Genomic DNA, 27,370 nt, shown 5'->3' on the forward strand with positions numbered 1-27,370 from the left:
TAGGTTGAAGCATAGAAAGGCAACTTCTTGATTTTTCTCAGGGTTTTGTTGGTTTGCTGTGTGAGCCATTATTAATTTTGAAACACCCGAGGAATTAAGGAAGAAAACAGAAAACCCTTTAAAGGGATCATTATATATTTATATATGTGTGGTATGTTTTTCCACAATTGTGGTTAAAGATGTTATGTATTAACTAATGGTTGAAATACATGCTCTCAAACTTTAAAAATAGGGTTAAATACTGTTTACTTCTGAACTTTTTCCCAAAAAACACTTCAGTCCATGTCCTTTTAATTTCACACGTTTACTCCTTGTACTCTCAATTTTGGACCAATAGGTCCATTCCATTACTCTCTGTCTAAAAATTCCATTAAATCGCTGACGTGGCAATATTTCTACATTGAAATGTCTGTTATACCCTCACTCATTTTTATTTATTTATTTATTTACTTTTTATTTTATGGTTCGCTTCTTCTTCTTTTGATTCTTCTTTCTTCTTCGTAATTGTCTTTTCTTTAGAATTTCTCCTTCATTCTCTTTTGGTGTCATTCTTTTATTCGCGAGTGATTGCTTGTTTCACTGTGCGATCATTGTTGGTGTATAAGTAACTGGGATGTATTAAACCATTTTATCCATCCAGAGTTGCCTAAAAAGATGATAAGAAATTAGAAATTGGACAAGTCCAAACAGAGGAGATAAGACAACTGGTGAAGGCGGCCTTGAAATTACAAGAAAATTTTAAAATTGTGAACATGGAAGAAATTTACAATAGGATGCACAAAACCACAGTAGCCTTTGTAATGAACCAGCAAGCTTGAAGATTGTATTAACTTTTGAAGGGTATTTTCATCATTTTACTATTCATCCTCCTATCTCTCTGCAACTTCACCCTTTGTTCTCTTTTCTGGTTTCACTTCTCTGCACCTTTCATGCCGTCGATCATAGTATTCCAACTAGCTGTACACCTTTCTATCATCTCATCGAACAATGTCCTCGCCAAAATCATATTCCCTACACGAGTAAGAGAAGAAAACATTGCAGTCCATGCAAAACATCTCTCTCAGGCATTTGATCGAACACCTTATGGGCTTCACCAATTCGTCCCAGCTTCGAATACAAATCAATCAAAGCAGTCTGAACAAACACATGTCTCTTGAGAAAAACAACCATAGAAACAAGTCAAAAAAGAAAACCCAAATCAGATCAACTAAGAAAAGTGAACTGATGATGCCTATTTCACAAAGAGGAGCCCGTTGTCGCCGACGAAGATGTGGCTTTCTGGTTGATTTCCGGCTTCCCTCTAGAGATACTCGAGAGCTTCGTGGATCTTATGACTCGGAGAAACGCTGGGTGCGAGCTAGGGTCAGGGTTCTTGGAGTACTTGTATTTTCTGCCTGGAATTGAAGGGCTTGAGGGAGACGAAGGCGTGCATATGGATTTGAATGTTGCTTCGGCGTCAAAGGAGGAGTCGTCTGCAACGACGGTGGCTATTCTGGTGGCGGAGTCGAAGCGGCACTCGCGGCAGACATCATATCCTTGATTTCTTGCTGGGCGCAGCGGCTTCTCCGCGTTAGCGTTGTTCTACCGCTTGGAATAAGACCTCCGTGAGCGGGCTGTTCTGGAGTTGGTTGTGGGCCGGGTTTGGGTTCACCGGTGGCGAGAAAATGGGGCAATCGAAGCAGTAGCAATCGAGATAGATAGAGACAGCGCTTTGTCCTTGGTTTGATGAAGCAGCAATCGAAGAAGAAGAAGAAGAAGAAAGAAAGAAAGAAAGAATCAGTTATCAATAGATCTGAGAGTCTGGCTTGGTGATGGTTTCGGTGGAGGAGAAGAAGAGGATGGAGATGAGGATGGTTTAAGATAAGATGAATAGTAAAATTACAAAAATACCCTTCAAAAGTTAACAGAGTTAACGATTTTACCATTGCTAGGTACTGAAGTTGGGTCGGGCTTAAATTATCAGGTACCATTTTGATGTTTTTTGAAATATAGGTATGAAAATTAATAGTCTAGAAAAGTTCAGACACTGTTTGGACGACTTTCCCTATTTACAATATCAAAAGGACCAAAAAAACAGAGACCATAACACTACGCACAACAAGCCAATGCACACTAATCCCACACCTTCGTTTCCAACACAAAGCACAAGAACATCAACAAGTGTGAAAAATCCCAAATTCTGCAAACCCAGAAATGGAAAATCCCATTATTTGTCAATTAAGCTTAAAATCCTAGATTATGCAAACCCAGATGCTTAGTTCATCTCCAAACCCAGATTCTCCATTGATGATCTAATCATGATAATCAAAATCAAAGCAAAACCCATGAACGGAAACCTACAAATTCAAAAACTTTGGCAGATCAAAACTCAATCCCAGTCCCTTTTCAACCTCTTCATTATTAACAAAGAAAAAAAATCAAAAATAAACTCACATCTATACCCATACCCTTACCCAATACTGTTATAGAACAAGATGGTAGCCGAAATTCAGCCACGGGGAGAGAGACAAGCAGAACTACAGTGCCAGACTTGAACTGGAAGAGCAAGAGGTCGCGGTTGGACTCCTTGAGGCTGGTCTCGACGAGATCAATCTTCTTGGTCTTGGTCTGGACTGTGAGATTGTATGAGTATTTGAAGCTTGAGAGGAAAGAAGAGGATCAGAAGAAGGTGAAAGGAAATTTGATGGGAAAAACTTGGAACAAGTTTGATCTAATGAAGAAGAAGAGAAAACCAAATAATAAAATAAATAAAAATGAGTGAGGGTATAATAGACATTTCAATGCTAAAATATTGCCACGTCAGCGATTTAACGGAATTTTTGGACGGAGAGTAACGGAGTGGACCTATTGGTCCAAAATTGAGACGACAAAGAGTAAATGTGTGAAATTAAAAGGAAAAGGACTGAAGTGTTTTTTAGGTAAAAGTTCAGGGAATAAACAGTATTTAACCCTTAAAAATAACTAGTATATATTAATATATGTTACATTATATAAATTACCATCGGGATTTTAAGGGCCTTATTCAGGCTTAAATGGGCCGGGCTTTGGGCTTGCGCTTGGGCTTAGAGGGCTGGGCTGAAACGGGCTTCTCTTTGGGCCAGGCCATTCTTTTCTTTATGGGCCAGGCTAACTTTTGCGGGCGCCAAGGCCCGCAGGTCAAATTATGATCCCTACTTTGCCACCATTAGAATCTGACCATTGTCCCATTTTGGTGGAACTTAAGGCTTGTAGAGACTGGAAGCATAGTATTCAGATGAGGTTTCGTTTTGAAGAAATGTGGCACTCTCGTGTGGATTGCAAGGAAACCATTTAGGATGGTTCTGCCACAGGCTCCCTATTCCAAGCAGTGGTCCAAAAAATTAAAAACACAGGCCAATGCTTACTACAATGGCATAATGAGAGCTTTAGTCAAGCCAAAATTGAGATGAAGTTATTACAACACAAGATGAATGAGTTAATGAAGCAGCCCCATTCTCCAACCCATTATGAAGAACGAAGACAATTACATATTCAGTATAGCTCTCTTCTTTCGCAGCAAGAAACATACTGAAGGTAAAGTTTTAAAGCATTGTGGCTGAAAGAAAGTGATAGGAATACTGCTTTCTTTCATAGGAAAGTTCCAACAGGTGTGCAAAGAACACTATCAAGGGTTTAAAAAATGGCTCAGGTCAATGGCAGACTGAACCAGAGAAAATATAGGCTACTTTAGTCCAATATTTTTCTCAAATCTTTAAAATAGAAGTTGTGTGTGAGGAGGCAGTGCACCAAGTCTTGGCCACAGTTCAACCATAAGTTACCACTGCTATGAATGAGCAACTATTGTAACCATACACTGATGAGGAAATGAAGAAAGCTTTGTTCCAGATGCATCCCTCAAAGAGCCTGAGGCTTGATTGTATATATGCCTCCTTTTTTCTTTCAAAAAAATTTAGATACTGTTGGTAGTGATGTGTGCTTAGTAGTTAAACATGTGCTTGAAATTGGTCATATTGAGCAGGATGCAAACCAAACTCCCTTAACTTTGATTCCAAAAGTTAATGATGTTAAGGAAGCACAACAACTTAGACATATTGCTCTTTGCAATGTTCTTTTTAGAATCAGTTCAAAAGTCATAACCAATAGACTCAAAAGTCTGCTCATAGATATCATATCTTCACTGAAAAGTGCTTATGTCCTAGGAAGATTAATTTCATATAACACTTCGGTGGCCACGGAAGCTTCACACTTCATGCATAAATTGAAATCACAGGAAGAAGGCTTTTTTCCTTGAAATTTGACATAAGCAAAGCTTATGGCAGACTAGAATGGTGTTTTTTGCAAGTTATGCTACACAAACTGGGTTTCTCTGTTGTTTGGATTAATATTGTCATTTAGTGTATTACATTAGTCAAAGTACTCAATTTTAATTAATGGTGCAGTCACTAAGAAAATCGTTCCAACCAGCGGTATTAGACAGTGAGACCCTCTCTCCTTATGTGTTTATCCTTTGAGCTGAAGGCTTATCATCATTAATCTCCCATGCAGTAGAAATACAACAAATCACATGTTTGAAGATGTGTCCCACTGCACCTACTCTGCATCATTTAATTTTTGCATATAATAGCTTTATATCTGAAGCTACAAAAGAAGAGGAATGCATTGCTTAGGGCAACTCCAACAAGGAGGTTCTATTTGGGGGTGCTATTCTCATTTTAGCACCCCCTTGTTGTACTATTCATATAAGACTCATTCTCATCTCCAACAATGAGGTGCTATATGGGGTGCTATTTTCACTATTCTTGATTAAAATAGTATATGATTATAATGTTTATGAATATTATATTAAAAATATGTTAATTTAATTAAATAAGGTAAAAATCTTAATTTTAATTTTTATCATAAAATGTAAAAATTATTCTTATCATTTAATTATTATTTTTTTTAAAATTCATAATAAATATTTTTGTCGTGTTGTGTCGGCATGTATGACAAACGAGCGAACTATTTAGAAGATATTTTGATGTGTTGTGTCGGCATATATGACAAACAAACGAATTTGGATGTGATTTCATGAGCCACGTGTCAATCCCTAATTGGCCGTCCAAATTTCTGTTGAGTCTTTGACCGCCACGTGTCATATCTTATGACAATAGTTATCATTTCAAACCATCCATAAATATGAGGTCATTGTCATCCTCATCTCTCACAAATTCACAAACCTTCTCATATCCGAAGCCTACAAATCTCCATATTCTTTTCGTTTTGATTTTGTCAAACCATTTCTGCAATGAATCGTTTGACAAAATGGTTGCAGAAAGATCAAGAAGAGGCCGTCACGAGAAACAGTCGAAGAGCCATGATGATGTCTGCCGCTGCCTTGCAAATCCAAGAGCTGGAAGATGAGGATTCACAATGGGGTGGTTCCTTAGAAGGTCGTACTTATAAGGCCAGGGATCGAGAGATTATGGATCTTCGACTCAAAGCTCAATACTTCACGGATCCGTGCAGGTATGAACCAAACATATTTCGTAGGCGATATAGAATGCAACCTTAGGTCTTTGACAGGATGATGCGCGATGTGGCCAACTACGACCCATATTTTGTTCAGACAAGAGATGCTACTGGGAGAGTCAGCTTGTCCACTGAACAAAAGCTTACATGCGCCATGAGGATGCCCGTGTATGGCATCACAGCTGACTTCTGCGATGATTACCTAGATATTACGAAGTCCACTGCTATTGAGATTTTTGAGCACTTCACGAAAGCAATCTGGAATGTGTACCATGAGACTTACCTCCGCCAACCAACACCGGCAGATTTGCGACGGCTACTCGACAAAGCTGCAGAAAGGGGATTCCCGGGGATGATCGGGAGCCTTGATTGTATGCATTGGCAGTGGAAAAATTGCCTCAGCGGATGGGCAGGGCAGTATACTGGCTACAAGGGGAAGCCGACAATCATCTTGGAAGCCGTGGCCTCCTACGATACTTGGATTTGGAACGCCTTCTTTGGACTTCCAGGTTCCCTGAATGATATTAACGTCCTTGGATGTTCACCGTTGTTCAATGATGCCTGCCTTGGTGAAACCCCTGAAGTGAGCTACCAGGTAAGTAATAGGCACTATGGCCAAACTTATTACCTAGTTGATGGCATATATCCTAAATGGGGGTCATTCGTACAAGCAATTAGAAACCCAAGGAGTCCGCAGACACAACAATTCACAAGGATGCAGGAAGCATACAGAAAAGATGTGGAGAGAGCATTTGGTATTCTCCAAGCTCGTTGGGCAATCATAAGAGGACCAGCTCGTGGGTGGAGTAAAGAGAACCTTCAATACATCATGATGACGTGTATTATCTTGCACAATATGATTGTTGAAGATGAACATGATGAAGATGCAGCAGAGCCATTTGATCCAGATGATATCCCAACCAGACCAAGAAAAGCAGAGATATATGCCAGACCAGTAATTGACACCGATGTTGATCGCAATCCGCAACAACTAAATCAATTCTTGCGTCGTTATAGGAAGGTTAGATGTCCAGTGATGAATAAAAACCTCCAAGACGATCTAGTCGATCACCTATGGACCATGAAGCTACAAGCTGATCAAAACAGCCAGTGAGGAGTTTTTAATTTATTGCTTTCAATAAGTGGCCATGTTGTCATGATAAGTGGACATGACCTAGTTTGGTTGTATTGTTGTGTGGTGTGTTTTTACTTTGTGTGGTGTGCTTTTACTTTGTATGGTGTGCTTTTACTCAATTGGCCCATGCTTTATTATGAAAATAAAAAGTTCAATGCTTTATTACGAAGATGATCTACTCAATAAGATAATTTTTATTTTCATAACTTAAAACACAAATAAATCAAAGCAATTAACAAATAGCAACAACAACCACAATCATATAAATTAATATTGATTACATCCAAGATGTCTCATGAACTGGATCATAAGTGGCTAAGCTTGTGTCGTCTCCTTCCGGGGGTGTAGGATCTTGAGATTGTTCTGGGATGCTTGAGTTTCCTGCCTCCTTATCTATTATCTGTTGTTGCTTTCTCTCCCAATAACTCCTCTTTCTTGGAGTAAATATTGATGGATCCACCATCATCGTGCGAGCATCTTCAGCGCGTTGCTCAATTAGTTGACCTTCCTCGAATTGTTGTTGCCTTTGTTGGTACTCACGCTCGCATTGTTCTTGAAATTGTTGCATTTGCTTTCGTAGGTCACCCGCATCCTGTTGGGAGCCTTTTTTCTTAGCTAGCTTCTGAGCTTTCTGTCCTTTAGGACGTGCCTTCCTTGATGAAGTGGCACCCTCCTCATTTGTCGATGTTCCACTGTCGTCCAAGTCGATAGGAGTACGAACACTGTGGTTGGTATTTTCCATTGTTGGCATATGACCAAATTTTTCTGTATTTTTCAAGTAAACCCAACAATGCTCAAACAAGAAATCTTTACCTTCCATGTCGTAGTATGTCGACTTAACATTCATGAGCTACATACAATATTAAGTAAATAAAATATTAGAACAAAAAAAGATAGCTTAATATAAATCGAGTAATAAACTATATAACAATATTTATTTTTAACAACTACATGACAAATAAATAAATTACCTCGTCCTCCATATTTTCAGCGCTTCGTCGTTGAAAAGTCTCGACCTTGTTAAGAGCTTGCCGCCACTTCATACATGCTGGATTGATTTTTTTCCAACGAGCCTTACAACTAGAAGGTGTTCTAGTTACACAATCCGTCGGTTTGTGTGCATTGTACTCCTCCGCAATACGATTCCATAATAAATCCGACATTTGATCGGTTCCGACAGCACCATCACCACCAACGGTGATCCAAGCTTGGCAAAGAATAACTTCTTCATTGTGCCTCCAAGAATCCTTTCTAGGAGCCATTTTTTCCAAGAGAAACAAAATTTAAGAACAACAATATGGCAAAATAAATGAATAATTTTGAAGGAAATGGAGGATGTTTGGTGTGAGGAATTAGGAAAGAATGAATTGGTATTTATAGAATTTCCTAATATTTACTATTCCAACGGGTATATTTTTTTTCCCTATTTTCTGATAATTTTTTATTTTATTTTTCGGTTAAAAATGGAATTAATCATCCTCAATTTAACAAGAGCCATTGATCATTTTTTCTCCTCCAATCTGAGCCCTTGGATTAAATATATAACCGTTATAGTAAAAAAAAAATTAAAAATATTGGGACGACATCAGAGCGGTCCATATTCAAAATGGACAGATCTGAGTAGTCGTCCTCGTGATCGTTGCACAGTACAAAACGGTCGGCAGGGGACAGCTTCGTCAGGCAGGGCCCGCAGCAGCTGATTTGCAGTCTTCTTCTTCCTCCAGCGCACCACGCGCGCGTTCATCTCTTTCCTTCCCTCCAGCCCAGCGCGTCACTATCTTCTTCTTCTCTCGCGCGTTTCGTCCGGCCTTGGGCTGGCACAACCCAACTTGTGGCCCCAATACACTGTACACGGGTCTCGGTTATGAAAAAGTCTCATATATAAGACTTGGTTTAGGGCCAAGTCCTATAATTCTAGAACCAGATCCCCCTCAATTGGCCCGTTGGAGATGAAAAGTCTCATTTTTTGCCCAGTTCTGGTATGGCACCCAATGGTTGGAGTTGCCCTTATAGAGCTATTCTCAATTTATATGAAAAAGCATCTGGCCAAAAGGTTAATTTGTAGAAGAGTTGTGTGGTTTTCATCAACAATGTGTCCCAGACCACACAGGAATGCTTAGCAAACATTATTCAAGTAAAGTTTGAGAAAGAACATGATAGGTACCTTGGACTCCCACTTAGAATTGGTAGATCCAAAACTAAAATTTTTGCCTATATCAAAGAGTGGATGACCAAAAAGCTTATTGGTTGGAAGTCCAAAATATTAAGTGCTGTAGGTAAGGAATTACCCATCAAGGCAGTGGCTCAAACAATGCCTCTTTATGCAATGAATTGTTATCTGCTTCCCAAAAATTTACGTGATGATCTACCTCAATTGTGTGCTCAATTTTTTTGGGGTGATATAGAAGAAAAAACAGAAGATACACTGGCAATCATGGGATAGATTATGCTTATACTATGCCAATAACCTCATCAGATGGCAGAGCTCAGACAACAGATAGGTTGTTTTCTGTCGTTTGACATATTTTAAACAGTCCAAAAACTGTTGTCTGAATATAGCAACATACCATGGTATGTTAGTTTTGAGAATTAAACTTGTTTTCATACCACAATTATCTGTCGTCTAATCAAAGGAGATAAATTAATTTTGATTTATGTCGTAGCTGTTTTTTTTTTTTTTTTTTTGTGTTCAGACAACATTTATCTGTTGTCTCGTTAAAAGAGATCCATTGACTTTGGATTTTGTTGTAACTATTTTTTTTTGGCACAACATGAAAGAATTTAGGCTTAGTTTGGGATTGCTGTGCTGTGAGGGGAAGAACTTCCAAACTTGCTGTGAGAGGAAGCACTTCCGAACTTGCTGTGAGAAGAAGTAGTTGAGGTGTTTGGTAAACTGTTTTTAAAAGTGCTGTGAGAATGAAAAGCAATTTCTAGGTGTTTGGTAAATTGCAAGGCAAAAGTGCTTTGGCTGGGTATAATTACCAAAATGGTCATACATGCTAAAATATGCTACTAAAATACATAATTTTATTTTTTGATTACGTAACCATACCAAATAAAAAAATTTCTCATGTATTATTCTTGTATCCTTGGTTGGACCGAATTGAATAAGAGAATTACTTTAAACCCTTCAATATGCATATTATTATTTTACTATTACACAAAATAGATCTAGAATATTTGGATTAATTTCCCGACTATATTTCAACGGGAACCATTATACAAAATATATTAAAGTTACTTGAAATTTGCAACTAAATGCTAAGTAGATGCATTCATTAGACTTTGTGCAATTGCATTTCTTAACACCTCCATTTCTTGTCTTCCCGCCTCCCAGACTATCTCCATCATGTTCATTATCCTCCATCTCTTCACTAGTGTCTTCACTTAAGTAATTTCAATTTTCATCAGAATCAATATCACAAAAGTTTCCAGCAACCTTCATCACAACAAGACAAAAAGACAAAATTATAAACATGTATACTCACAAAACAGTATTATTTATATCCAACAATTGTGAAAGGTGTTCCACTAGAAAGATTCTTGCAAGCTAAAGGAGACAAATCCAAATTCATCATTCCTAGAATAATCAAGGTAGTTGAATGGTCTTCACTTTATTGAGAAGATCTATGCTATTGATTTCACAGGAAAAGGAATGACATGGCAAACCAAATTCCCAGAGAGAAAAATTGTTCACTAAACAAAAGTTAATTCCAACACAGAAAGTACTAACCTTAAGCTTTGAATAGCCAACTCGCCACCATACAGGCTCAATAAAGTGAAAGGCTCCTAACAGGTCTAAAATTTTTGGAACCAAAGCACCAAAGGCAGCTAGCATGGCCCAACGCGCATGGAATATTTCAAAGCTGCAGTTTAACAAAGAATATTCTAATTATTTGACAATTAGATTTACACTTTTGAATACTCATTTAGAGCAACACAATACCAATATTGTACTAAACACTTTTGGAACTCTATACCAACTGCCATGCACGACCCAATAGGAATGTGTCTTGCTAACATAGGAGCACTCCTACTACGAAAGAACTTCACGAGTTTCTAATCTCCATCTTGAGTCATTTCTAGAAGGAAAAAAACGAGCACCTTCCATCAGCAGTAGCATCGAAGATAGCTCTTTCATATCTGCATTATTTAAATCCCTCTTGAAACCAAAACTCCAACTCAAAAGGTAGATAAAGTGATCAACAGTTGTAGCAAAACCAGTTAAGAGTCTCCAGAACACCTTTAATCTGACTAAATAGACCTCCCTGCAAAGGAAAGCCAACTTCCAACTTTGGAATCTTCTCCCTACCAAAAAAGTCCACGAAAGTGAATTCAAAAACAACCCCAAAACCAAAACTCCCATAAATCCAAATGCAATAAACAACTGATAGAAATTTGGTGTTTATATGTATGTAGGAAGAGATGAGCCCAGCTTGGCAGGTGAACAAACTGAGAGAGTTTTGCAAGGCAAAAGGGAAACATTTCACAGCTTACTCTCCACTGGGTGCATCTGGGACTTCATGGGGAGACGATAGGGGTTTAGGCTCACAAGTCCTCCAACAGATTGCCAAAGCAAAAGGGAAAACAACTGCTCAGGTGGGTACATAAAATCATAAATTAATTAATCTTTTGGCACCTATATATATATATATATATATATGTCTTTGTCTACCTGCAGCACGTTAATAACTAACCTTATAGCTTGATTGATTAATTAAATTAAGCTTTAGTTAATTATTAATTAATAGATTGTATGCATATGTTGCATGCGTGAATTGCAGATATCATTGAGATGGGTATATGAGCAAGGGGTGAGCATGGTAGCGAAAAGCTACAACAAAGAAAAAAAATGAGGCAGAATCTTGATATCTTCGACTGGTCCTTGACTGAGGAGGAGTTGTAGAAGATGAGTCGTCTTTCACAAATCAAAGGCTTCGTTTTTGCTTCACTTTTGGGACAGCATGATCTACTGCTTCAGATTGACACTAGATTATGATCGAATGATCGATTATTCATTCCATCACGTCAAGATAAGATACCTAGACAACCATAAAACGGAAAATCTCAGTCCACAAATATCAAGATCACAAATATCACGTCCACGAATGGGATAATATATGCTAGGAGGAGGAAAAACAAGGAAGATGTGGAGAGTGGTTCTGATGAGGAGCTTACCAAGTACGAAAGGAGGTTGAAGAAGCTGGGGTCCGGGAATGCTTTGGGTTTGGGGCGTGTGGCGGAGGAGCGACGGAATCAGGTTTTGAAGACACAGGAGAGCTCGATCGATGGGAAGATGTGTTTTGAGTTTTGACGGTAGAGGAGGCTGGGAAGAGAGAAGCTGAGCATAACAAAACCCTCTCTAGGTCAAGGTAAAGTCATAGAAAAGATGAGGACATAATAGGAAAAAAGAGTAAATTTCATTTAATCAATCCCTATTCACTCCGTGTTTCCACAGAAGCAGCTTCCTAATAAAGCTGGTACTTGGCTGCTTCTCAATTTCAACTTCTAGGAGAATCAATTCGGACCAAAAGTTACTTCTAGACAATTTACCAAATAGCATAGCATAAGCCTAAAAGCAGAAGCAGGTTCAAAAGCACCTCCAAAATCAATCCCAAACTGGGCCTTAGTTCCAAACTTTCAATGATTTCTCTCTCCCTGACAAATTTATCAAACCAAAATCAATGGTTTCGCGCTGCACAATTTTCAGATTCCCTCCTCATCTAATTTTCAGATTCCCTCCTCACCCATATCGAACTCCCTCTTAGCTTGCTTAGTACAACAGAACAAAAAAACAAATTGGCTTTAAAAAGAGACCCACGCTCACTCAGATCTCGCCTCCTAATCTCGCAGCTATCTTTAAAGCTTGCGTCTCCGTCAACATCAACGTCCTCCGCTGCAAGGATTTCAGGGACTATGAGTATCGTCCAATGGGGGTAAGTAAACCCTAATTCTCTAAACCCTAATCTAATCTGATTCCTCGATTTTTTTCAATCTGATTTTGGTTGTTAGTGGTTTTGGTTTTCTAATCAAGGGATAAGGGTGAGTTGTTGTCAACTGGGGATGAAGGGGATTAGACGAGAAAGGAAAAAAGAAGAAGAAGAAGGAACCGGGACAACGAACAAAAGAGGAGAAAGGGAGAGAAGAAAAGAAAAGAAGAAGATGGGAAGTGAGAAAGAGAGAGAGATTTTGGGCTCCATGATGAGTCGGTCTTATGGAGAGTTTCTATACTAAAATAGGATTTTGGTCTAGGAGTTTCAGGTACTAGAACTAGGAAGATGTGAGAATTTGAACTCATGATCATGGAATTTCACCATCGAAATTTCGGATGTTGAAGAATTGAAAGAAGTTGTGCAGAACTTCTAGAGACTTGTTTTCATTCTAGTTCTGGTCCTGTTTAGGATTTGAGGTGAGTGACTTCTTTACTTTACAATTTTACTTGATTTTTATATTGCTCTATTGGTTTGTTCTTTGATTTCTATAATGTTGGGTATCTGTTTTCATGTGAAGAAAGCTTGTCAAAAATGCATACAGATTGAAACTTTCACATAAGGGTTTCTGTACTAGTGCAGCTGCTAAAGTCTCCAGCTCCAATGGTGCTCAACCAAGCAATGTAAAGCTCTTGAATTCTTCACCCTTGTTTTATTTTTCTTGTGGAAATTGCACTTGGTATTTTATTTCATGGATTTTTAGCTATCGATTATGCTGAACTAGAAGTTAGTATTCTTTACTATATATTAGTAACTTGCAAGAATTGTAATATTGTTCTGTGGTTGGGGATTTGATGATTGATGATTCTTTTTAAACTGCAGGATCATGTGGCACAGTAGAAATCTTCAAATAAAAGTGAACTGTATGACATTGCTATTGTTGGAGGAGGCATGGTTGGCATGGCCCTAGCTAGTTCCTTGGGTAGTTGGTCTTTTGTGTATATTTTCATCACTTCAGTTATTTTGTGTGTTGTGTAGTCTATTGTGTTAGATTTGGTAGGCGAGTTGTTCTAATAATCTAGTTGTACTTATGGTTAATATCATCTCACAACTTTATGCTCGTGAATTTTTGGCCTCTATGTGCTTGTCTTTGAGATTCTTATGTGTATTCTAACATTTAGAGTGGATAGACTGATGAACTGGTAACAATTACTTTTGTTGCGCAGTTTGTTATCTCCAGATTTCTACAGTGACATACTAATATATATATATATATATATATATTGTATATTTATGGTCTATTCTTGTGTCCTTATTGCAAGAATGCCAATGACGAAGCACTTGAACGTGGCCATCATTGATAGCAATCCTGTATTATCTAATGGACTCTCAATCAAGAAAGAGGACCCCCCTGATGCAAGGGTCAATACAGTAACACCTGTAACCATATCTCCTTTCAAAGGTATTTATATTAAAGTGTGGGTTTTCACTTTGTTCTGTAACAACATCATTTTCTCATGTTCATCTACTGGCCATCATGCTAAGAGCTCAAATTATATGCTCTGCGAAGCTGGTTAGCTTAAGTAGAAAGAAACAAATGGTGCACTTGTTTTTCTATAGTGGTACCCTCATAAGCTTGGACATGCATGTTGTAGTCACAGTGGAAATTGCCAATATGTTATGATGGACTACAAATAATGATAGAGGGATTGATCGGACTAGTGCATTCTACTAAAGGTTAGTGACTGTATTCATGTCATCGATCGCTTACGTTTTTGCAAATATGGTTTCAGTTTTCAATTATACACTAATTATACACTACTTGCATTCTAAAGGTTACTAAGCTGAACATTTCATTGATATGGTAAATTGGCTCACTATATGCTAATGTTTTTTCTTTTCTTTTATTGTGCCTTGTATCAGCCTCTTCAAGAACCAGAGAAGATGACCAATATTATTCTTCAAGCTCTGAAAATTACAGGACAAAGAGGTATTATCAACAAAGGCTGGGGTTGGTAATTGTAAGTCTTGGTTCTCAAGATTACTTTCAAGCATAGTGTATATGTATGCCTATCTGGATATGAAACAATTTATTTTTATCTTCTCAGCAGTACAGTTGTGTACTTAGTGGACAATTGCCCCCATGATGACTCTTCCTCGTATTCTCTGTTGTGGTAAATTATTTATGTTATTAGTTTATTTTGGTTTAGTACAGATTTTGCTACACTAGTGCTTACTAGATTCATGCTCGCTACGTGGTTTATTTGTTGTAGTGACATGATTATTAATTCAAATATGACTAACAAAAAAAGGTCTTGAACATTTTCATTTGAAGCATGTAGGAGCAGTTACATGTTGTAATGATAAATTGATGTAGTAGTAATAAATTCTTGTGGTCCATAGCAGTCTACTTGTTTTATAGCAAGAGGAATATATGTTGGTTGATTCACTCTATTATATGGGACACTGCAGGTCAGGAACGTTACCATAGCCTAGCTCCCATGTATTACCATGGTGCAGCTGCAGCTGTTGGTCTATGATATCACAAGCATGGTAATCATTCAACTCTCCAATTTAGGTTCAGATGTCCTTATGTGTTGCTGGTTTTTGCAAGTTCATGTTTGTAATTTCATGGAACATTAGACTTTCAAGTTTCAACATTATACAGTCCCTGCAATGGTTCCATTATAAGTATCTGCAGATTATATGTAATCGACTTGAAGTTTTTCTGTTTTCGATACTCTTGAAGCAAAGACTTTAGCATCTTTGACATATAACTTTCGAAAGCAGAATGAGCCACTTGTGACATGCTCATTGTAAGCCTTAAAATTTTATCTATCAAATGATAGAAGACTATGTCATTAATGATCTGCAATATGAGTTGCTTAGGCTTTATCTGTCAATTGATACGAGACTCTTTGGTGATCTGTATTATGAGTTATGCACCTTTTAAGTGTAATCAGTTCGATGCATATTTTTTTGGGCTGCAGGAGTCATTTGTTTTTAGCGAGCAATGAAGTGGGTTTTCGAATTGCAAAGACAAGGTACATTTGAAAACTTTTGGAGTGACCACTTTTTGGATTGATATAACTTGAGTAACTAATATTCTTCAAGACTACTAACTCACCCAAGTTTATTTTACTTCTCGTTTGATATTAGCAAATCCAACTTTAATAATGTTCTTGGCTGGAAACAAGGCTGACTTGGAAGAGAAGAGAAAAGTAGGGACTGAGGTATTTACTCACTACTACCTTCCCCTGTTCATTTTTTTGTTTCCTCTATTCATGAAGTATAGTCTATTATACATTTGCATCTCGATTGAGTTTTGCAAATGAGTTTTCTACTTGATACTGTTAATCAAGCAATTTGACTATAAAAGTTTGACTTGTATTTCATGTGTTTAGCCCATTGGTAACTGAACTAATGTTGGTTGATGTTGTCACAAAAAAGTAGTCCTCACTTAGGAAGAAGAGATCTTTCAGGGCAGAAATGGTTAGGAAGCACAGACGATACGTAGTCTGCAGAAGGCAAGCAGAAAACAAGTAGTGAAGTCTTTGACCATTGCGCAATAAATACACTGCTGATTTCTCATGGGACAAGTACACTCTTCATGAAGGACCTTTTGAGGAGGTTAGAGCAACGTGCTGAAACTTTTATCAATGGGGTAGATTAGTTTATGCTGCTGTTAACAAACTGTATTTCATGGTTTGAGTATGACTTTCATCATTGGGATATATGATAATACATTGGAAGTTATATGTCTTTTTAAATAATATCAATCAATAGAAAGTTACCAACAACTATGGTTTGAAACAATTACACACAACAGAAAGATCAAAGATACTTCAAGCATCTACACATTCAAAGGACATTTAAATGTCGTTTTACAACAAGAGAGACAATAGATAACTAATAGTGGATGTTGTTTCAATAAAGTTCACACAACAGATTTGGCAAAGAAACATGGAAATTCTACACATTCAGACGACATTTTATTATTGTCTCGCATTAAAACAGACAATAGAATATTTGTAAAGTCTGTTGCTAGAGTTTGACAACAACAACATTTGACTGTCGTTCTATTTCATATCTAACCACATATACTTACAATTTGTACATATTTAAGCACATTCAGACGACAGATTTTTTTTAGGTGTCTGTCGTCTGAGTGAATTTCTAACGTTGGGCTTTACCTGTCGTCTGAACGTCAATCAGATATCAGCTTACTAGACGACATATTTTTTGCATATCAGACGACGGTCATGGTCTGTCGTCTGATGAGGTTATTGGCATAGTGATAACGAAACAAGGTTTTAAAAACTTGCATTCTTACAACCTTGCAATGTTGGCAAAGAAAGGATGGAGGTGAAGTGAAAACCCACCTTAGGAGCGTCTCTCTCTAAAACCTAGAGTGAGAAAATAGATCTGAGAAAACCCATCTCCCTACCCCTTCTCTTTGCCCGGATCTTGATCTCTTCAGATCTAGATCGAAGGCTTGAGAGTTGGGGGCGGGCTCTCTCGTTTTGGCCTCTCTTTTACTCAGTTCCTCTGTCTTTCTTGATTTTCTCTTGCTTCTCTCACACCCCTGTGGTGAATTACACCCATCTTGTGGTGATTTTACTGGCTTATGTCCAGTTATAGAGGTCTTTGTTCCTCCTTTCTTTGCCGATCAACCCAAAAAAATTTCAGATCAAAAAAACTCCATGATTCCCCTCACCCATCACCTCACACCAGCTCCCCTCCATCTACCAAAGACCTTCTCCATAAAGGATTTCGTGGCTACCTCTTGAAAGTGCGAATCACTTACCGTATGGACTATGGGTGCTCACGCATAGGTGTTTCACCCCCCATTCTCCGCTGGATTTTTCTTTGCTATTGGCTTTTGTCCCATCTCGGTGGCTATCTTCCCTTCCCTGTTTGAGTCTCTCTGATGGAGAAGAGAGTGTGTGTGTGTGGTATTGGTTCCTTTCTCTCATCCCCTTTAATTTTGGTTTTGATTGGATTTGCTTTTTGGGATTGTTCTGGCAACAGCTATTCGGTACTCATCACTTCGATTAAGCACTTCTCGCATCCTCTTGGCCTTTGGCTGCGACGGCGGCTGCGGTAGCGACTACAGCGAGGGTTGTGTGGAAGAGTTTGGGCAGCGGCTACTGTGCCAGTGTAGGGAGTTGATGTTTATTTTAAGTTTTAGGGTTACACTCTTATGCCCTGTCCATGTGGATTATGGTTGAGTTTTAATTTTCGTTATTGGGTTTATTTGTACTTGGGCCTTGTTTTGGGCACCTTCCATTGAGTTTACTCTCATCGGTAATTATTAATGAAATTTCATTAATATAAAAAAAAAAGGATGGCGGTTGGTTTCTCAACCAAACTCATTGGCAGCTCAGATTTTAAAGCTAGATACTACCCTTAGAGTACCTTTTTGGGATGCAGATATTGTAGAATCACCTTCTTTCTCTTGGCCCAGCATTCATAGTGCAAGGAATGTCTTAGCAGCTGGTGTACAATGGACAATTGGTAATGGTACTAATATTGATATTTGGAGGGATAATTGGATACTTCACATACCACACTACATGCTCTCAAGACCAAATAATTGTGAGTTTCAACAAGTCAGTAATCTGTTCTGTTCAGAAACTAAAACTTCGTTTACTCCTGTCTTACAACAGCTTTTCAATCCCTGTATTATTGAGAAAATATTATGTCTCAATATCAGCCATCACAACCTTCCAGACAAGCTCACCTAGAAACCGAAAAAGAATGGTTTTTTCTCTATCAAAACAGCTTATTGGATAGCTAGGGATGCAGTTCTTGGAGATTCTTTGTCTTCCACTTCCAATGGTGATCCATTTAAAGACTTATGGAAGGCTCTATGTGACAGGACCTGCCTCGAATTTCACCTTGAAATCCAAAGTGGCCCTGTCAGGCCCCACCTTAGAAGAAATTCTACCAAATATTTGGCAGAACTTCCCCTAAAAGTTGACTCCCCAAAACCTGTGAAAATATTACAACACTCCTTAATATTCAAATCCATCGTTAACTTCTGAAGCCTACCTGCTCCGCACAATTCATAAACAACTTCCCAACATGTAATATAAAGCAATTCCAAAACTCAAGTTTGAATATCAAATTATCTTTCTACTAAAACAACTGAAAGATGGCCATAAGAGCAAATCTAGACAAATGAACAGGAATAAGGTACAAGTAGGTTAACATGCAACCTACAAAGAACATGGAAGCGGTGGTCACTATGCCTTGACTCCTATGCAAGCTCGACCTCAACCATTCTGCAGACTGGGCACGAGAAATCGAAAAGCCCAGGGAAAAGCATTTGAAAACTGTTAAAGTGAGCAGACAAAAATAAATAATTTCAAAGAAAAAATAACTCAAGATAATTGAAATACTTTCTCAATTCTTATTCTCTTAAAAACTACGCATGCACCAATCTTGTGAAAATATTCTTGACTAGTCTTTGACACTAAAATCTCAAAACATACTGTAGCTCATCTCGAAAATAAACTGATAACTCAAATCAAACTGTAAATCTCATCTCAAAACTCTTGTTAAAATACTCATACAATCAAATATCTCAAAATCCTTTCATAAATTTTGTATATCTCAAATATATAATGATATCTCAAAATATCGATAAGAATTATCATGTCTCAAAATAGGCGATGACTAAAAGGAAATGCTGACTAGTCATCTCATGCCACCTAGAGGGTACTGCTGACCAGGGACGCATCAGAGGGTACTACCGACCAGATAAGGAGGTAATGGCTAGAGGATAATGTCGACTAACCATAGATAGTTAGAGGGTACTGCCGACCAGATGATGCATCAGAGGGTCACTACTACAAAAACCACATACAAGGACACCAAACAAGGACACATAATTTATGTGGAGTCCTTAAAAGTTTTTAAGGACACAAAGCTTCAAATTGAAATTTTTTAGTGGGTGGAGAGTCTTTCAACGACACCCGGTTTAGGGTATGTTGTGTCCTAGTATTGGGCTCCAATTAAAAAACTAAAATCCTATTGAAATAACAAAATGCGGCACACTGCACTGTACTTCGCGTTTTCAATTCCCTCCCAAAATTTCACTTCCCTCCTCCCCCAATTTTCGATTTCCCTCTTCAATTGAAACCCTCCCCAAATAGAGAAAGATGTTTCATTCACTCTATTTCATTCACTCTGGGTTGACACATTCTGGGCGTCGCCAAGCTTCGGTAGAGAGTCTCTGTTGTGTTCTCTCTCTCAGGCAATTTCTTGGTCGCCTCCTCTAACACTCGCACAGACACGCCTTTATCTCTCTCTCTCTATTTATCTCTCCTCTTTAATCTATCTCTGTATTCTAGGATTTCAATTTAACCTAATTTTTTTGTAATTTCATTGGAATGGACTCTGATTCGTAGAGCAATCTCTTCCCGTCCTCAAACGCGAGGTGGTACCAATCTCGATCCTTTCCTTTTTTATTTTCTTTTAACGAATTGGAATTTTGGATTTGGGTTTTTGTTTGGGTTTGATAGGTGATGATGGGTTTTTGTGGGTGATTGCAGATCTGTTCGAACACGAGGAAACATAAGGAGACGATGAGATAAAGGCTGAGTTTCTGTGCCCCTTTTGCGTGGAGATTTCGATGTCATTGGGTATAATAATTTTGCAAAGAACGGGGTATAATTATGTAAGATTTTTTTTTTTCCAATTTGAAGTATGAAGCTTTGTGCGTAAATTAGTTGATTGGAGCTAGCTTTGTTATTAGCATTGTGTAAAGATGCAACCTTTCGAGTTGTTTTATTCGCTGTAAGTGAAACTGTCAATTTTTGGGTGGCTTTTAGTTGCAGTTTAGGTTAGAAAGGAACGAACTTTGGAGTGTTTGTTTCATTAGTTTGTGATTTGGGTAGTGTTTTTCTTTCCTACCGAGTGTCCTTCTATTGTTTTTATGGTATACAAGGCATGCTAGCATACCTGTTTCTGACTGAATAGGATATGCAGAAATCAGATTCTGGGTCATCAGATTCTCTGGATAGCTTATTTGGCAACAAAGATGCAAGCAGTGCTCTGGAAGTTTCTAGTATGATTCAACCAAAAGAGGTATTGTGTGAAAAATTCGGCAATCTTGTCTTTTTGAATGTTTCCTATATGTATCACAGAAGACCCAATTGGTGGATATTCTTTGAAAAGGATAATTAGTACTTGTATCTTGATACTTCACCTTGGCTTTAACTCTTTTGGCGATCTTCTCTACTTTAATTTCCTCTAATAATATGTTTAATATTTCAATATAGGCTGATTACCCATTTTGTTGCCTATCAGTTGAAGATGCTCCAATCAATGACTTGGTAGATTTTATCATTGCTTCTCAGATATCTGTGAAACTTGAGAATGAGCACAACTGCCATATCTATAGGTAATATATTATCTTCTCTTTTGGGTTGTTTGATACGTAATTGAAATTGAACTCTTGACATATGCTTAAGCAAGTTCAAGGAACTAAGGAAAAGAATTATAGTTTAATGCTTCTTAGTAACTAGACTTAAAATGATTGCTTGCTTGGGTTGAAACATTGCTCATATTTGAATAAGAGGTTAGTACAGTATACTATGACACCATAAACATTGCATAAACACATCTGATAGAGTGCACAGAATGCAAGTTTGTTGTTTGTTTTGACTAGATTAGTGTGTTTGTACTCTCAATTCATTGCATTACATTGTTGTTGTGTTTGCAGGTCTTGTGTGAAAATTAAAGTCGGACAATTTCAGAGGGGAATCGTACTTGGTATTAATAAAGTGAGTTTCTTTTATCCAACTGCTTCATAACCTTTTTTGTAGTTTTGGATTGAGAAACTTTTTAATTTGTTCACTATATCAGCTCCTTGTATTTTCTTTTGGTTTATATGTTTGATCTTATTATTAGATTAACTATCTTAATTTGATATGCAGCTTCATAACCGTGTCATATGAAATTTGGTCTAATCATTTTGCTTGTCTTGGCTCGTTTTGGCTTGTCAAGTTTAGCTGTTTGTTTGCTTTTTGGTTTCGTTTTTCTCTGTTTGTTGCATATATTGATCAATGACAAAGCATTTGAAACTTTGATCAGTTTTTCATGACAGCACTAGTTTGTATGGATACTTTCCTTGGACTTTAGTAACATGGGGATCTAATTGATTTTTGGAAGGTACATGGATTACTTTAAAGATCTTGGCGGAGATGAATGGGTGGAAGTGCTTGCAATCCCTAACTCTGGCCAGAAAACCATTTTTCAGAAAAGGGTTTCTTATCTTGAAGAGGCAATTACTTCTTTTCTATACTGGAATTTTTAATTGCTTTGCTGTATACTTCTTACATTTATTTAAGACTACCACCTCAATTAATGTTCCTTTTGCATGCGTTGTTTGTCTGTGTACTGTTATTGGTGTTGATCCGTTATGCACAAATAAGCAAGAGAATTAATCATGGGTGTGGAAGATAACAAAAAAGTGTTGTGTGCCAGATAATGGTGTACTCTTATATGGTCATGCCTGTCTCAATTCATATAACAGGCTTTAAACGTGAAAACACAGTCTATTTCAATTAAATTAAGGTTAACTACAGCTGTATCTGTTAGAAGCTTGGAGAGCTGATAACGTTTGTGGGTATGTAAATGTAGGTCACTTATTGTCAATTTGGCAACCGCTAACTGCTACAAAGTTGAGCATTTGAAAAGACCATAAAACTGGGCATTAGGTGGGTACCCATTCAGCCAATGTTTTAGGTTTCTAGTTTCATTTCCCTAGTGTTGCATTTTTCTGAGCTGATTTCTTTGTCAATCCTGTTTGAGCAGTTGAGAAGGCCAAGTACATCTACGTTGCTGGTTTTTTTCTCAACTGAATATCCAGAATCCATTCAGCTTGTTACTGAACATGTAGCTGCAAATAACAAGGCATTTGACATGTCATACCTTCAAAATTCCATCTTATTTGCTGCTTTCAATTTCTTTGCAAGAAATAGCCCTGACAATTGTATTTATCTGCAGGTTTTCAACATGAACCTTTCTGCCCCATTTATTTGTGAATTTTTCAAGGATGTCCAGGAGAAAGCTAGCTTTGCCGTAAGCATTTAGTTTCTCTCCTTTTCTTTTGGAATAAATCAAGTAACATGAATATGCTGATGTAGCGCATGCCTTTTTGTAAATTTGGTATATGGATTATGTTTTTGGATATATTATATACAGTAGTTGATGCTCCAACTGTGATTGCATCCTATTGCTGCCGAAGACTATGTAAACTAAACACAGTCAATAAAAACTAATGTGAAACTGAATATATACAGACATATATATGGAGGTATAGTTTTCTTTCAAAATTAAATAAACTCCACGTCTTGAATGTTTCCATTATGTTGAATGATTTCGACAAAGTTTGGAGGTCAGCTTATGTTAAAGCTCTACTTGGCTGGACATGATTATAGTTTTCACTTTCAAGGGCTTGTATGTTTATAACCTTGATGGTTATAACTTGAATTTATTGTTAGGGCTTTGCTAAAACCTTGATGACTAACTGGTTATAGCTAAAAATGACAGGTGCTATGACTGCTGATGAATGCTAGATTAAACTATATGCCTCTATGTACTGCTATGACTGTTAATACTATGATTAAACTAGTAGAAGACAATTGTCTATGATTTTAAACTAGTTGTTGCCAATTCTTTTTAGTTTTAGTACTTGAAGTCTTTCAATTTCAGTTCACATTCTTTGATGAGCTTATTTACTTGATGTTATGTACTGCTGTTGTTACCTTAGTGGTTAGATCACTAGTCTACTATGTTTCTTAGTTTCTTACTAAGCTTTTCATGATGTAGTGCCATGAAGATGTTTATCAAGTAGAGTGAGCAGAGCAGGTTGATGGATTCTGGTGCAGATGGAATAAAATAGTTAGCATATGTATATGCAGATTTCTTACTTCTAGTATGAATCAAATTAGTTATATATATATATATATATATATATATATATTTGAAGGCTGTTTAGTGTACCAGCAACTTTGAATTAAATTTTGGTCAAAACAGTAGAGTAGGACATTTTGGATCTTTATTCTCCTTTAATGAGATGGACTTATGGTGTTTGTAGATTGCTTGTATTGGATATTTTCTATATTAGTTATTATATTATAAGGACTTGTGTTGATGTGTTATCTGTATGCAAATTTGATGGGAATGTATAAAAAAATAGGACACAAAATGCATTCCTATGTGTCCTAGTACAGAAAAGAGGACATATGGGAATGTATTTTTTGTGTCCTCTTATTGATTTAAGGACTCCATTTTCAAATCATTGAGGACACAATTTATATGTCCTAGAATAGAAAAGGGGACACATATGAGAGTGTTTTTCTGTGTCATTTTATGGATTTAAGGACTCCATTTTTAGAGCTTTTAGGACACAATTTGTGTGTCCTCATATAGAAAAGAGGACACTTATTTGATAAAATAAGGATGCAATTTAGGTGTCCTCTTATAGATTTAAGGACACCACATCCACAGCTATTAGGACACATAAACTGTGTCCTTGTATAGATAAGAGGACACATTTCCAGTGTCCTTATTTCGGACTTATGATGACACCCGGATAGAGGACTCTTTTTTAAAGAGTCCTTGTATGTATTTAAGGACACGGTTTCAGTGTCCTTAAATCATGTTATTGTAGTAGTGGGTACTGCCGACCAAAATATATTCTACAGGGTACTATCGACCAAAATATTGTCTGGAAGGTACTGCCGACCAGAATATATTTTGGAGGGTACTACCGACCAAGACTATTTCCTAGAGGATATTGCCGACCAGGTAATGCATGCATGCGCTAACATAATTACCTCTTCAAATATACTGAACTCATAAAATTTCTCATATAGTATTTGAACTCAAGAAATCTCAAGAAATCGATCATACTCTAATATTTAAATATCATACTCGTAACATTTAGATCTCCAATATTCTCTAAAAAACTCGATACTCAATATATTCGATAGAAATCAGTATAAAATCTCAATAGTTCAACAACTTTCTGAAAGAAATCATAATATCTCGAAATTCAAATAACTCGACAATTAAATAAAAGCTTTCAGAAAGTGAAATTCAATTTCAACTTAATCAACGCCGTAAATCATCAATAAATCATTGAATACATAAATCAGGAAATCTTGATAAAATATTCATACTCAATATCTCAATAAGTCGTAAAATCTTCAATAAATCTCATACTAAATAATTGCTTAAAAATAATACTGCATGCATAATTTATTTTTAGACAAATGACCATTCACTGATTTGCAACTACAACTACTGTCCAATGACTTCCTCCTCGAACTCAGTCTACACGTCATCCGGACAAAATGATATTATAATTAAGTATTTCTCGATAATCGGAATAAAATTGATGATAATAAAATCCAATCCCTAGAATCGATAATTCATCGGAAGCTCGAAATTATGTCAGAATGGGCACAAACTTCGTATGTTACATTGACTTAATAATTATAACAATGAATCGGAAAATGGGATCGATCCACTGGTCGGATCTTCCTGAATCGAAACCTGAATTTCTGAAACTTCCAAAATTCCGATGAATTTCAAAACGGATACCAATCGATACAAAGTTCATATCCACATGCATGTCCGTAACGATATGCTTTTTTTAACAGACCAAAATAGAAGGGTTGAAGTGGCCAGACGTGCGCCACGCGCCTCCGGTCTAACTTTGAATTGGGACACCAAATTACTTCAACATGATCCTTAAAACATTCCCAACAACTTTCTCAACTATGACAACGATCAATTTTAAGTATAGGAGTCTGAATTTAGCTCAATAGCTTTCATCTCAATTTTTGCCCGATTTCTTCAATGTTTCGATTCTCACTCCTCCGGTCGAATTGGAGGAATAGAGTTGGTGAGTTAGAACCGTGGAGAAGGAGGCTTCAAAGCCCAAGCGGTGGTGTGGTTGGAAATGGCCGGAAAATCGAAAAGCAGCTCGGCCAAAGTTTGAGCTCGCCACACCCTCCACCACCGCAAATGTCGAACGTCGCCGGTCCAAGAGTAAGAGGAAGGCAAGGGGTCCAGATGGGACCAGTTTCACGACCAGATCGGAGGTGGTCGGAATCGACGCTGGCAAGGCTAAAAAATTTGGTGGTGAAACTGCCGATTCTAAGCTCTCTCTCTCTCTCTCTCTCTCTCTCTCTCTCTCTCTCTCTCTCTCTCTCGCTCTCTCTACTTTCCCAAAATAGAAGCCCCCGAAAATAGTAGTTTCCCCTTTAGGAAGCATCCAATTATACTTAAGGAGACTCCCAAAAATTACAAGATTGCCACTGTGTTTTAACCTTTTAACGTTTTCGTTATAGCTCCGATTTTAACGTGCCGCATGTCCATGAACTTAGTTTATCGTGCTCTATAGCTTTTGAGAATGAAGTTTCCTAAAAAACTTACCTGAATAAAAAGTCAACTCTTGAAACTCCTAAAAAGTCCGAAACGAAGGTAAAAAGTAAAAATGACTGTCGTTTACCGTCCAAATGATTAGTAAATGGGTAAGTTGGGTACGGGGCATAACACTATGGAAAGCTTCAGTTCTAGAAAAAGTCAAGATTTGTGTTTGGAGGACATGTAATAATTTGTTACCAACTAGAGGTAAACTGCTCACGAAGGGCTATCAAAGAAACACCAATTGTCTTCTCTGCACACATCCATTTGAAGATGTCAACCATGTCTTTTGTGGATGCCCTATTGCCTCCACCATGGTTGCAACACCTCCCTTCTTCACTCAGGTACACATCTCCCCTTCATTCAAATTTAAAGAATGGCTGCTTGAGAAAGAACTTAATCTTCAAGCTGGAGTCTTTGAAAAATTGATGATGGTATTGTGGGCTACTTGAAAAAATTGAAATGCCATGCTATAGTCAGATACATCACTACCAAAACAAACCATTCTTCTAAAGTGCATGACCTGGTATGATGAATATAGAGCTGCTCATGCCAGCAAGCCAAGTACAAAACCATCTCAGATGCTTAAGCATTGGAAATCACCTACACCAAACAGACTGAAGCTCAATATCGATGGTGCTTTTTTGCCATCTCAAATTTCTGGTGGAGTTGGAGGAGTCCTACGAGATGCCAATGGTAAGTTTATTGCTGGTTTCTCAAACCACATAAGTCATTTAGCTTCAGCAAAACAGGTGGAGCTATTAGCTATCAAGCATGGGATAAATACTGGTTACTACCTTGTGGTTTGGGTCCAAAATCAATTCAGTCCCTAGACTTCAAAATTCATCAAAAACACCCCTAAACTATTATTTCTCATCCAATAGGTCATTTCGTCAAACTTCAGTCAAATAGAGCCGTTAAACTGATGATGTAGATGCCAACTCAGCTATTAAGGAAGGGAAAAATTCAAAAATAACCCTGGCCCTCTTCTAACCCAGAATTCACCCAAAATCCCTATTACGCGACCTTCCTCTCTAACACAATCCCAAATCAAAAAGATTTCGAGAAATCAAGAAAATCTAACGCTTTTTCTTTGAAGTTGGGCGGCATCCAAAAAATGGAGAAGAATGATTAAAGGCACGAACTTCGTCTTGTTCTAGAGAAGATTCCGACATGGCCGGCAATGAGCTTGATATTTGGATACCCAGAAAAGAGAAGGGTGGAGATGAAATCCCTCATTACGGTGAGTTTGGCTGTTGTAATTTTGGGGTAATTTTGTATCATGATTTTGAATCTTCTAAATTGGGATTCATTGGTTTCGGGTTTTGGCTTTCGAATCTTCTAAATGGGATTAAAGGGTTTCGGG

General features: G+C 37.5%; 3 protein-coding genes across 3 annotated transcripts; 2 read left to right on the top strand and 1 right to left on the bottom strand.

Annotated features, from left to right (window-relative positions):
* Positions 1 to 5,266: 5,266 nt before the first annotated feature.
* Positions 5,267 to 6,604, top strand: LOC112201387 (protein ALP1-like). The gene is made up of 2 exons (XM_024342267.1): positions 5,267 to 5,487; positions 5,545 to 6,604. Exons 1-2 carry the CDS (start codon positions 5,267 to 5,269, stop codon positions 6,602 to 6,604), a joined length of 1,281 nt encoding a protein of 426 aa, XP_024198035.1.
* A 298-nt stretch (positions 6,605 to 6,902) lies between these two features.
* On the bottom strand, positions 6,903 to 7,887 carry LOC112201398 (glutathione S-transferase T3-like). Its single transcript, XM_024342276.1, has 2 exons — positions 7,597 to 7,887; positions 6,903 to 7,475 (listed from the first exon to the last, which is right to left on the bottom strand). Exons 1-2 carry the CDS (start codon positions 7,885 to 7,887, stop codon positions 6,903 to 6,905), a joined length of 864 nt encoding a protein of 287 aa, XP_024198044.1.
* An 11,836-nt stretch (positions 7,888 to 19,723) lies between these two features.
* On the top strand, positions 19,724 to 22,659 carry LOC112197545. The gene is made up of 6 exons (XM_024338284.2): positions 19,724 to 20,002; positions 20,115 to 20,239; positions 20,551 to 20,649; positions 20,844 to 20,965; positions 21,287 to 21,347; positions 22,381 to 22,659. The coding sequence occupies exons 2-6, from the start codon at positions 20,195 to 20,197 to the stop codon at positions 22,657 to 22,659; spliced, it is 606 nt and encodes a 201-aa protein (XP_024194052.2). The 5' UTR covers positions 19,724 to 20,002; positions 20,115 to 20,194.
* Positions 22,660 to 27,370: the final 4,711 nt, after the last annotated feature.

This window comes from Rosa chinensis, chromosome 1 (genome assembly GCF_002994745.2).
Source record: "Rosa chinensis cultivar Old Blush chromosome 1, RchiOBHm-V2, whole genome shotgun sequence".
NCBI lineage: Eukaryota > Viridiplantae > Streptophyta > Magnoliopsida > Rosales > Rosaceae > Rosa > Rosa chinensis.

What these genes read in the sequence shown, in the direction of transcription:
- LOC112201387 (XM_024342267.1), top strand. Translation starts at nt 5,267, where the DNA reads ATGAATCGTTTGACAAAATGGTTGCAGAAAGATCAAGAAGAGGCCGTC. An exon ending in TACTTCACGGATCCGTGCAG is followed by an intron (nt 5,488 to 5,544) that starts GTATGAACCAAA and finishes GGTCTTTGACAG; the next exon opens with GATGATGCGCGATGTGGCCA.
- LOC112201398 (XM_024342276.1), bottom strand. Translation starts at nt 7,887, where the DNA reads ATGGCTCCTAGAAAGGATTCTTGGAGGCACAATGAAGAAGTTATTCTT. An exon ending in CTGAAAATATGGAGGACGAG is followed by an intron (nt 7,476 to 7,596) that starts GTAATTTATTTA and finishes TATTGTATGTAG; the next exon opens with CTCATGAATGTTAAGTCGAC.
- LOC112197545 (XM_024338284.2), top strand. Translation starts at nt 20,195, where the DNA reads ATGTCATTGGGTATAATAATTTTGCAAAGAACGGGGTATAATTAT. An exon ending in AAAGAACGGGGTATAATTAT is followed by an intron (nt 20,240 to 20,550) that starts GTAAGATTTTTT and finishes TAGGATATGCAG; the next exon opens with AAATCAGATTCTGGGTCATC. An exon ending in TCGTACTTGGTATTAATAAA is followed by an intron (nt 21,348 to 22,380) that starts GTGAGTTTCTTT and finishes CTGTTTGAGCAG; the next exon opens with TTGAGAAGGCCAAGTACATC.